Genomic DNA, 12,179 nt, shown 5'->3' on the forward strand with positions numbered 1-12,179 from the left:
GTTCCTATTAATGAGATCTTCAACTCTCATTTAGGTCGCGTAAGCCAAAAACCGCTCGAACTAAAATTCGAGTTTCGGGTCGTGCACTGCTAAGCCAAATCTTAGAAAAATCATAACTTCCTCATACGATGTCAGATTTGGGCGTTCTTTTTATCGACGCTCTTAGTTTCACATATTCTACAACTTTTGTTTAGATTTCTAAAGCTAAATCTCGATCTATCATAAATTCACTATTTACGCTTCCAGGTGTCATGTCGGTTTTGCCGTAAAACTTCGACGGGCCATAACTTCTTCGTTATAACTCGGATTTCGGCGTTCTTTATATGTACGGAAACCTTGAGACATATTTTAAAACTTGGTTAGGTTTATTTATTCTAAATAATCTTTTTGTTGAAAAGTCGTTTTCGACCCCTATTGCCTCTAATTTGACTAGCCCGGATCTGCGGGCGTTACAATTATCTACCCCTTAGGATGATTACGTCCCGGAATCATCAACGAAACAGGGTCGTATAATGACTCCATACGTCATCTCTTCATCCTAGGTAATAATTATAACTTCTACATTCCTTCAAGTCTATCTCTTAAACTCATTGGTTGTATGAGTACTCGATCGTGCACCTGTTCTCTACCTCAGGCTAGACTCCCAATTATGATCTTCAAGTCACAATCTCGATCCTCCCTGGATACGAACTTGAGATCATTTCGTTTATTACTACTATGGATCGATGTGTCATGTTCTAATGACCTATCATCGTATGTTGCAACACTTAGACTTAGGTCTCTTAGAGTTGAATTCTAAAACAGACTATGCCTTCCTTCATGTTCTAATGTGATATAATCACACTTTAACATTAGGCATTTCTAGCTTCCAACTTCTTTAACAACGAGCACGATATTTATATTGATCGTTTTGATTCCAATCGTTTGGTTTAAGTCGGACGCTACATCGACCTTGATTTTCTAAACCACATAGCATACTTAGCGTAGTCGGACTCAATTCGATATGACCACTAGGGTCGGAATATCAACAATCTTCTTAGTAATTACCGAAACGATGGTAACGACACACTTGAATAAAACGAAATCAATTACTAGCTTCTTGGTAAGCTTGTGACTTTCCCTGATCCAAGTGTGAGTCCTGTGCTTCCGGTAGTATAGGCCTCTACTACCATTCACACCTACTCATACTCGTCCCAAGTATTGTCCCGCAGTTTCCCAAGTCACCATGCAGCAAATCACACAGCAATTTAACACACCAGATAACAAAACGAAGATTTTATTTTTTCTTGAAACTATTAAATGGGTGTTCAAGTTCACCCTAGACTATGCCTCTAACAGGCTACATCATATGACACTATCTATATGGCTTCTTCATAACTTGATCTCTATATATCCATCCTTACTCCTAATTCCTTGCATCGTCAGCTGCTTCATCAAGGATGGTCCTTAAACTAAATCCTTATTAACACTTTTAACCTTAAACTAATCGTATTAAACCTTATACTTAGTTTAATGCCAGATTTTACTAGAGTTGCCGATTAGATGAGTATCTCAACAATCAACCCCATGATCTTCTCCTGCAAAAAGCATCAACAACAAAATAGATTTAGATGTATATGGAAATTTTCACCAAAAATCTTTTCTTTGTAAGATCCTAGAAAAAATTACATAATGAAAAAATATTTTTGAAACTTGGAATTTTACTTCCGAAAACAAGATTTGAAAAGGGAGAAGTTTCTTGAATTCATTTTCCCCTTTCAAACTTATGAATTAACAATTTCACATTCTAATGATTTTTGTGATATCAGCCTCCATTATCTCGATTTCAACTTCGATTGTGGTAGCAGTGCAACTTGTTGCTCGTTGGCCTTCCGTCGATGTGTATCGACTTTTTTAAAATGTTTATATGCAATTTAATATAAACTTTTGTATTCAAAAAATTGTGGCATAATATTTTTGAAATCATATCAAATAAAAACCATTAATATGGGGATCTGAAGAGAATGGGGAGAGAAATTTTGAACTTCGATCACTTATTTATAAATTTCTTAAGAGTTAATTACACGAATCGCCCCTCGTGTAGCTGCCAAAAGGCACGTTCAGTCCTTACTTTTAAAAATTAACCCGGACCGTCCCTAAAATGTTTAAAAGTGCACGCTTCGTCCTTAACAAAAATGAAATGACTATGTTACCCTTTTATATTATTTTTATATGCCTAAATTACACGAATGGTTCCTATGGTTTAGGGTAATTTGCGCGTTTGGTCCCTAACTTATTTTTTTAACTCGGAAGGTCCCTACTGTTTGCTTTTGTTACGTGCTTGGTCCCTTTCTTACCTAAAAAGACTATTTTTGTCCTTGATTTTTTAATTTATTTAAATAAACAAACCTCCAACCCCAACCCCACCCCCTCGCCTTACCTTACACAACCCATTATTTTTTCATATTTAAATAATAATATTTTTAGGTAAGACAGGGACCAAACACGTAACAAAAACAAACAGTAGGGACCAAACGTGTAACGAAAACAAACAGTAGGGACCTTCCGAGTTAAAAAAATAAATTAAAGACCAAACACGCAAATTACTAGAAACCATAGGAACCATTCGTGTAATTTACTCTTTTTGTATTTATTTTTATTTATAATTTACTAAAAAAATTATTTAATGTGTAAAAGACTCGTCTCTAACAGAAATGTAGGCCACACCATGCCTCATCCACCAGTTATCCTTATCTTACGATCGACACTCTTCTCCATCTTCCTCTAATACTACTTCGGTCACCTTCTACGGCCACCCCATATCTCTCCATCTCTCTTGCCCTCTGTATCGGTGTTACACTAGTAAAACCTAAACCCACATTTGATTTCTCAATAGTGTATAACCCTCACCTAGAACAAACCCTAAATCACTTAGTTAAATCGATTTCTTTTTTAATCACTTAGAAATCGCCATCATGATGACAACATGCTCGATTTCTAGGTTAGAACTCCTCAAGCTCCCTAATCTTTCATTTCCTTTGATTGATTTGTGGATTTTAAATTTACAGATGCTCAATCGTTGTCACAGTGAATAGCAAATCTTAGGGTTATGGTGTTGGATATCTGGTGAGAGGGAGGGGGGATGAAGGATGGATAACGGGGGTGGGACAAGAGATGATGGCGTTAGTGGTGATGAAGGTGTCATCTCCGGTAAGAATCGTAAGTGAATCGGAAATTGAGTAACCATTAACCAATAATGAGATGATATCTCTTCTAGAATGAACAAATGATGAAACCCATACTCAGATTCAAACCTATTCCAGAAAATTGTGTCTGAAGTTCTTGTAACATGATGAACCAGAATTGAGTAACCATTGACCAACAATGGAGACGGTGTCTCTTCTAAATGCACATAAGAGAAGTCAACCATGTCATTATCTCCCCTTCTTCGACCAGTGGTTTTAATGAAGGAAGAAGGAGGATTTTTTTAGAAACACACTTAAACACCATCAACTCCACCGGATCATCAAATTTGCATTTATTCCGTTCACCGGAGAAGATAACAACAACCAGAAGAAGGTATGGTCCAATTCACCTACGATGTGGTTATTCTCTTCATTGGAGAGGTTAACAACAAAAAGAAGAAATGTTATGCTTTGTGAGTTGTCCGTTCTGAAACTCTGACGTTGCTTTGATTCCAAACCCATATCAGAAACTCCAATCTGAAACTCATATCTGAAATTAAGGAGAGTATTATCCTCAATGTTTTAAAACCTTGGTTTTTAGTCGATCCGGTGTAATGACCGGTTCACGGGTCGACCGGTTGAACCGCTGGTCAACCTAGTTTATGATCTTTTTCTATTTCTATATATTTTTACTTTCATGCATAATATATAATCATATAAAACCAATAATTTGATGTCCACAAAGTTTAAACATTGAAAAACATGTAAAAAACCGTAAACGGCTCGTTGTTTTGGCGCTCACTACTTGTGTCCAACTATCCAAACCCTATTAAAACGGGTCAATCCGGTTTAACCGGTTCAACATAAGCGGTCGAACCGCAGTTTAGGGGAAACTCGGCCGGTTTGATCCGGTTCATATTTTTACAAAAAATCGGTCTTAATTGACCCGCCTTTTACCCCGGGTCACGGTCCAACCGGCCGGGTCGACTCGGGTTTTAAAAACTTGCTTATCTTGTTAAAGAGAGGGTAAATAATTAGAGGTGGGACCCATAAGCTTTTATAATAATATAAATAATTATTTAAGAATATAAATAAAATAAATAAATAAGGTTAAATTTGTCTTTTTAGGTCAGGCTAATGAAATTAGGGACAAAACGTGCAACTTTTAAATATGTTAGGGACGGTCCGAGTTAATTTTTCAAAATTGGGACTGAACGTGCTTTTTGGCACCTACACGAGGGACGATTCGTGTAATTTAATCATTTCTTAGAGTGTGAATTTCATTGAAAGAGTTTATTAGTTATTCATAAATTTCGTAGAGTGTAAATATTGGGAGACCAAAAATCTTGTTTTTTGTAAGATCCTAGAACAAAGAGAAGAGGAAACACCACCACCTGCAATCTAAAGATAAAGGAGAGTCGTTATCAAGAATCACCATTGAGAGACATCATCAAGAATAAACATCAGTGCGTCGAAACCAAAACATCATAAACTTTTCTGAGATCTTGTATTTGGTCCGATATCAATTTACCATTGTTCCTTGTATCAGACGTTATAACTTTATTAGATCGTGTGGTTCAATGGAAAATACAAAAGAAGAACCAGACAGTGAGATTTGCAGATGAACACACATACATACACACACTTATTCCAATGAATGTGTGATTTCAGGTGGGAGGGAAAAACACATCAATCCATCACCATACACCACCACCAACAACCTCTGTTCTAGGCACCCATTTTCCTGCAACCATAGGATCACCATCTTTGGACCAGTTCATCTTTTTTCCTTTTCTTAAAGCTACAAATCAGAATTAAAAGGGAAGAAGGGGTCGATATTTTTGTGGGTTGCTAATGAACCTGACTTCATACTTGCACAGGTCGATTGAAAAGAAGAAAAGGTCTTCAATTTTTTTTGTTGCAGTTGGAGTTCTTGGGAGCTTCGATTCTAGAGAATGAGTGAGAGAGAGAGAGAGAGAGAGGGAGGGAGAATGCGGGGAGAAGAGGGCACCGGTAGGGTTTGGGTGGGATAAATACTCTTTTTTTTTTTAACTTTTTAATTTAAATAGTAATAAAATAAATATAAAAATGTAATAAATAAATTAAAAAGGACATATAAGTCTTTTTAAGTTTTCTTAGGTCCAAAATGACAAATTTTTCTTAATTTTGGATATTCCATGGAAGTTGAAAATTTTTTGGACCTTATCCATAGTTTTTGCCAAACCACATGGACCAATTTTGCAGTTTTGTATTTTATTTAATTTAACTTATCAAAAATTGGATTTTTATTTATAATTTTGGGTTTATGCCACAAAAATCATTATATTTACAACCTTGTTCTATTTTTGCCCAACTTTGTTTTTTGTTCCTCATTTTCCATTATAATTTAGAAAACATTTCATTTTTGGGCCTTTGACTGGTCACCAATAGGTCATGATGACGTGTCGGTTTTTCATTTTTCTTGGTTTGCATTTTGCCCCAACATTTACGTATAAGTTTTCATTTAGCCCTAATATTTATGCATGAGATTTGCATTTAGCCCCAATATTTTTTGTTCCCCGTTTACCATTACTTTTAAGAAAAAAAAAATCATTTAAGCCATTGGCCAGTAACAAATAGGTCTGTTAAATATTTGGTTTCTCAACAAATATCATTAGAAATAACCAATTGTTTCTTAGATGAGTTACAAATGAATTAACAATTTTGATTATTTCAAATATTAGAATTTCATCTTGTTTATTAGATGTTACAAACTCAAGACTTACACTAGGTCTTTTTCCTTCATTTTAAAATATACGTGTGCATTAAATACAACTAACAGTCATAATATATAAAAGTGAGTTGTTGACTTACTAGCTAACTCGTCTCGCCTCTCAAGGAGAAGTCGCAATTTTGACTCTTTAGAAATATTTGGTTTCTCAAAAAATAAGTCATTAGAAATAACTAATAATATGAGTTACAAAAGAATTAGCAAATATTTATCATTGAGAGGCATTATATTTTACATCTTTTATTAGAAATAACCATTTGATTGACTTAAAAATTAATATGTCACATCGTTTATTAGACGTATTGGACTTGAGACTTACAATAGGTCTTTTTCTTTCATTTTAAATTACATGTGTACATTAAATACAACGATCACAACAAAGACGGATAATACAAAAAGAAGAATCATTAAATTACGAGCTAACATGCCTCACCCTTAAGGAGAAGTCACAGTTTCGACTCTTTCCTCCTTTGTTTTTTTTCTTTCCTTTTTCATTTTAAGTTATTACATTTTAAAATACTTACTCATGATTGACCAATGGCTAAAATGAAACTTTTCTAAAACCTAAAGGCAAATAGGGAACAAAAAAATGGTGGGGCTAAATACAAACTCATGCATAAATGTTGGGGCTAAATGCAAACTCATGCGTAAATGTTGGGCAAAATGTAAACCGAGAAAAATGCGAAACCGACACGTCATTATGACCTGTTGGTGACCATTCAAAGGCCCGAAAATGAAATGGTTTCTTAATTAGTATGGCAACTAAGGAATAAAAAATAAAGTTGGGGATAAAACAAAATAAGGTTGTATATATAGTGACTTTTGTGGCATAAACCCTATAATTTTGTTCTCGTGAAATCTCCAACAAAGTCCCAATATTTTGGGCAATTTACAATTTAATCCCAAATTAAATTTTGTTTACAAAAAAATGATAGAATACTAGCTAAAACTTCAGAATAACCTTTCGTGGTCGGTTTCGCAAATTTAGCCAATATACCAAGTTTTTTCGTTAATTGATTAAAATTTTGGAGCTTTTTTTGTTAATTAATCAATTACCCTTAAACTTATTGTGAATTTCAGTCATCCGCGTCTCAAACTATTACTCCTTTCTGTTTTTCACTTTTTCTTATCCACCTCTTCAAATTGTACTCTTTCAACTTATTTAGTGTTTTAATCTAGCATGAAACGACATACTTCTAAGGTCTATACTCTAAACCAATCAACCTGACATGAAAATAAATTGATTGACACAAAAATAAGCATGTTGAATCATGCACTTCAACATGCTCATGTTAAACTCGTACCTCAATTTGCCAAGAACAGTAGCAACATCTTGGTAGCAGCTAGTCTTGCCTTGGATAGACCACAACACACATATTCGTTTGAACTTTGATACCCTCATTTCAAACATGCACACACGCGCTCCAGATCAGAAACTTTATGTGTGCCCGCACATAAAAAGGAAAGACAAAGATCTATCTGAGGGGTGTGTGTGTGTATGTATCCTTTATCGCGTCTTTCCTAATTTTGCAATAGACAGAAATAAATAGAGGGAGAAAGATGGCAGATGGATTAAGATTTTGAACAACCAACAGAATGAAGAAGAAAATGATTATTAACGAGAAAGGTTATCCGATAGATTTAAGATTAGTATTATTATGTATGTTTTGTGGTTATCTCAATACTTAAACCAATGTTGAAATCAAAAGAAAATATACAATCTTTTTTTTTGAATTTCATCTTGAAATCCTGGAACACTCTATCTTCGGTAAAGCTTTTCAGACAAATTTATGAAGTTTGTTAGTATTTTAGATTGTATAGATACGTTTTTATAAATTTCGTGACTTTAAAACTGAATATATAAAGTTGTACAAAAAGAAATGAAAAAAATTCACTCAATTAAAAGATAAACCATTTTTAATAAATTGATAAAACGCCTATTCTGAAATTTTAGCTGAATTAACGAAAAAGTCTCAATATTTTAACGAATTAATGAAAAAAGCCGGGATATCGGCTAAATATGTGAAACCGGCCACAAAGGGTTATTCTAAAGTTTTAGCCTTCTGTTTTTTTTTGTAAACAAATCTTAATTTGGGATTAAACCTTAAATCGACCTAAATATTAGTATTTAATTAGAGATTCTTTTTTTTCTTTACAAATTCGTTTTTTAACTTTTCTTTACTTATTAATTTAAATGCATGTAAGACTGTAAAAACTTATTTTTTACAAAGTTTTAGAAAACTAAGTTGTAAAAAATTGTCGGAAACGTAATTCTTTCTGAAAATAAAATGTGCTAATGGTTCAAAAATCTGGTCCAAAATTGATTTGGTCCCGAAAAATCGGACGGTAATCGGTTCCGGTTTTTTAGTTGAACCGATATGGTGACCAATGTTTCCGGTTCAACTAGAAACGTTTATTTGGTTTTGGTCCGATCCATAGACCACGTTCATCTGTAGTTTATCTTAACTCTCACTAAAACTAAAAAACTTAAATGTAATTTCTTATGGCTATGAACCCAAACTCGGTTTATTAGGAAATGGATATAATGAAATGTACTAAACTTATTTTTAAATCAATTTATTTATAAATATAAAGTCTATATAATAATATAAATATGTTCGCTAAAAAGTTTGTTTATGAATATAATGTATTTATATACACATTTTTTATTTCATTATAACAAAACTTTATCAAAGTAAATTGAGGAATATTAATATTTATTTTGAAAATGATCCAAGAAAATACTAAGCAAATATTTAAGTTTGTTTTGAAAAAAAAAAAAAAATAACATGTGTTCCTTTTTTTTTACATCAGTAATCATCTTCCTTCTTTTAGTAATCATTAGCGGGTTCTAAGTTAGGATTGACGGTTCCGCCTAGGGCTTGATTCCAACCAGAAGACGGTCCTAAGGAAGCAATTTGAGGGTTAAGTAATCTCTCTCTCTCTCTCTCTCTCTCTCTCTCTCTCTCTCTCTCTCTCTCTCTCTCTCTCTCTCTCTCTCTCTCTCTCTCTCTCTCTCTCTCTCTCTGTGTGTGTGTGTGTGTTGTGTGTCTGATAAGTTATACTTCATGCATTAAAATTTATTTAAATTTTTGTTTGTATGATTTTAATTCGTTTGTGGAAATTGTATGATAAGCTATACGTCATAAATGCCCCTAAATTTGATTGTTGGTTTTACCGAAAGTGGTTACTTATGTCTATTTATGCCTCGAATTTGATAGTTTTTGTCATTTATACTATTTTATCCAGGGTTCCCAGACGGTCACCGAGCCATATAAGTTGCTTACTAGGACATAAATGTTGGCGTGGAGATAACTAGGCAAGCCATGTCATCAATTTTTCCTTTAGCTAAATACGTTAAAGCTCGGTGTCCTAATTTAGCATGGTGGATAACACGAATTAACAAAATATGTGTAGCCTGGAGGTTCAAGCGGACAACCCCTTTGCAAGAGGTTACGAGTTCGAGACCTAATATTCCCTTCCTCAAATCTATATTGAATCTTTTTTTTAAGTAAAATAACTTTGTTGGCGTGACTTGCCTTGTCAATGTCACGTCAACATTTACGGCTTACTAAGCATTTCAATGAACTTGGTGACTTGCTAAGAACCCTTAAGACGAGACGGTATGGGATTGTGTGTGCTCGTTGTGTTGAGGTGGCGCGCCTTAACGACGTCGTGACGGGGGAACACCGCCCCCTACTCGTTTTTGCTCGTCGAGAGTGCAACTCGTTGGCGTCACGACTGGATGAAACACACAAAATTTGAACATTTGAAAAACGTTCCTTTGCAATGGTATAAAAAAAAATTAACTATTAAAAAAATCATTTACCCTATAAATACCTACAATTTTATTAAAAATTTCACACAATTTCTCTTCTTCTCTCTACATACTTTCAATTATCTACAAAAATGAAATATGGACCCTTTCGGCTCGTCCGATGATTCAGATGACGATATTTTCTTCGGGATGATGTATCATTATTACACTACCGACCTGCTACAACCAGACTCAGCTGCACTACTAACAAGACGTGCAATGTTAAATAGAAATCGCAAGGAAGGACACGAACATCTATCACGATTACTTTGCGGATAATTGTGTATACCGGTCGAATGACTTTAAAAGAAGATTTCGTTTGAGTAGGAATGTGTTCCTACGGATCGCTAATGCCTTAAAAAGCCGGTATCGCTTCTTTACTATACTTTTATACAAAATAAATAAAAATCTAGTACATGTTTTTTTTTTAATTTTACAACATATGCAATATATTTTTAAACTGTAGTTAGGTATGAATTTTTATCAATTGAGATATGATGCTAGAGGTAGACGAGGGTTTACAACGTTGCAGAAATATGTTGCGGTCATTCGTTTGATGGCTATGGGGGAGTCACCCGACACCATGGATGACTATATGAGAATGTCCGAAAGAACCACAATGGATAGTTTGTATACATTGTCAAGAGGTGGTGTCAATACATTTAGAGACGTGTATTTGTGGAAACCTTCGTTGCATGATTTGCAAGAATTGTATGTGGCGCATGAAGAACGTCATGGGTTTTCTGGAATGATCGGAATCATTCATTGCACACACTGGAATTGAAAAAATTGCCCGATAGCATGAAAAAGGCAATACGCAAGTGGTCATCATAAATCACCTTTGTTGGTTTTAGAGGTTGTTGCTTCTCAAGATTTATGGATTTGGCATGCATTTTTTGGGGTTGCGGGTTCCAACAACGACGTTAACGTTTTTTTTTATCAATCGCCAATATTCGACGATCTTTTGAATGGAAAGGCCCTGGATGCTCCTTTCACGGTGAATGAAAACGAATACAAATATGGGTATTACCTTACAGATGAAATATATCCTCGGTATTCCACATTTGTGAAGGCATTCCGCCACCCTGTTGAAGAACAAGACAATTTTTTTAATAGAAGACAAGAAGGAGCACGTAAGGATGTGGAACGTGCTTTTGGAGTGCTGAAGGCGAAGTGGCATATAGTTGAACATGCAGCACGACCATTGGATTTAGAAACTCTACGATATATCATGTATGCATGTATCATAATGCATAACATGGTAGTAGAAGATAAATGGCGAAATATTTCATATTATCCCAATGGAGCCCAACCACGTTCAGTTTCAACCAGGAACATCAGAGTATTTGCATCGAGTTGTTGACATTCAGGATGCAAATAAACACAGACAACTTCTAGAGGACTTGACGGATTATATATTCTATGGTAACAATAACGATAACGAATAGTGTTTAGCTTTTAAAAAATGTTTTTTTAACGAATAGCGTTGTATTTTTTTTTCGGAATCTAGATGTTATGTGTAATTTAATTTCTATGTTAATTTTAATCTCTAAAAATTGTTTTTATTATATGTTATTTATAATGTTTAAGCATTATGTTTTATTTGTTATGTTATATTTAAAAAATATTTGTCTAAATTAAAAAAAAAAAGATATTCAAAAAATAAATATAAAATTGAAAAAAGTTGGTGTTATAACAAGATGCAACATGGTAACAATTTCCTCACTTGGTATTATAACACTATTAGTGATATGACATGTGAGGTGGCTCCAAAATAATGTTACATCTAGTTGCCCACATCCAATACTCTAAACCAATCCACTAGGTTGTAGAAATAATAATAGTGGAAAGGTAGTGAAGATGCAAAAAAAAAGTGAGAAAGAAAGAAAAGAAGAATGTCTCATCTTTTCTTTTTTATATTATTTCATTTTTTCCAACCTACAATATATAAACTTTACATTTTACAACTCATTTAATTTATTTATCACATTACTATTATTATTAATTAAATAAGAAAATTAAAATAATATAAAACATAATATTTTTTTAGTTAAAAAAACTAATACATATATAAAAAATATCTATTTTGTTATTTTAAAATAAATACAAACTAATTCATAAAATATAAAATTGATACAAAATAAAAATAAATTTAATTAGTTATCACGACGAAACCTCAGGAGAAGATTTATCGCGGTTGCCGGAAACCTAAATTCTTAAGGGTTATTAATTTATTAGAAAAATTAGTTTATAACCCGTGGGAACCACAATTACAAAATTAATTAAACTTTAAATTATTAAACACTTATTTTAAATAAATTATTAAGAGATTTTTTTAGTTATATAAAATTACAATCATTGATATAAATAAATATGTAAAATTATATCACTTTATAATTTGTATTAATTTTATTTACATTTTTTATTC

General features: G+C 33.4%; 1 protein-coding gene and 1 long non-coding RNA gene across 3 annotated transcripts; both read left to right on the plus strand.

The window, feature by feature from the left end:
* The first annotated feature begins 2,705 nt into the window (after window positions 1-2,705).
* Window positions 2,706-3,893, plus strand: LOC145053035 (uncharacterized). 2 transcript variants are annotated; one of them, XR_013684327.1, is made up of 2 exons: window positions 2,706-2,980; window positions 3,048-3,893. It is a non-coding gene; the product is annotated as an uncharacterized LOC145053035 (long non-coding RNA). The 2 variants fall into 2 exon arrangements; XR_013684328.1 differs by having other exon boundaries at window positions 3,068-3,893.
* A 6,420-nt stretch (window positions 3,894-10,313) lies between these two features.
* LOC145049845 (uncharacterized) lies at window positions 10,314-11,114 on the plus strand. The gene is made up of 2 exons (XM_078998194.1): window positions 10,314-10,462; window positions 10,562-11,114. The coding sequence occupies exons 1-2, from the start codon at window positions 10,314-10,316 to the stop codon at window positions 11,112-11,114; spliced, it is 702 nt and encodes a 233-aa protein (XP_078854320.1).
* Window positions 11,115-12,179: the final 1,065 nt, after the last annotated feature.

This window comes from Lactuca serriola, chromosome 5 (assembly GCF_051521515.1).
Source record: "Lactuca serriola cultivar US96UC23 chromosome 5, Lser_US96UC23_V15, whole genome shotgun sequence".
Taxonomy (NCBI): domain Eukaryota; kingdom Viridiplantae; phylum Streptophyta; class Magnoliopsida; order Asterales; family Asteraceae; genus Lactuca; species Lactuca serriola.

What these genes read in the sequence shown, in the direction of transcription:
- LOC145049845 (XM_078998194.1), top strand. Translation starts at nt 10,314, where the DNA reads ATGGGGGAGTCACCCGACACCATGGATGACTATATGAGAATGTCCGAA. An exon ending in TTGCATGATTTGCAAGAATT is followed by an intron (nt 10,463 to 10,561) that starts GTATGTGGCGCA and finishes AGCATGAAAAAG; the next exon opens with GCAATACGCAAGTGGTCATC.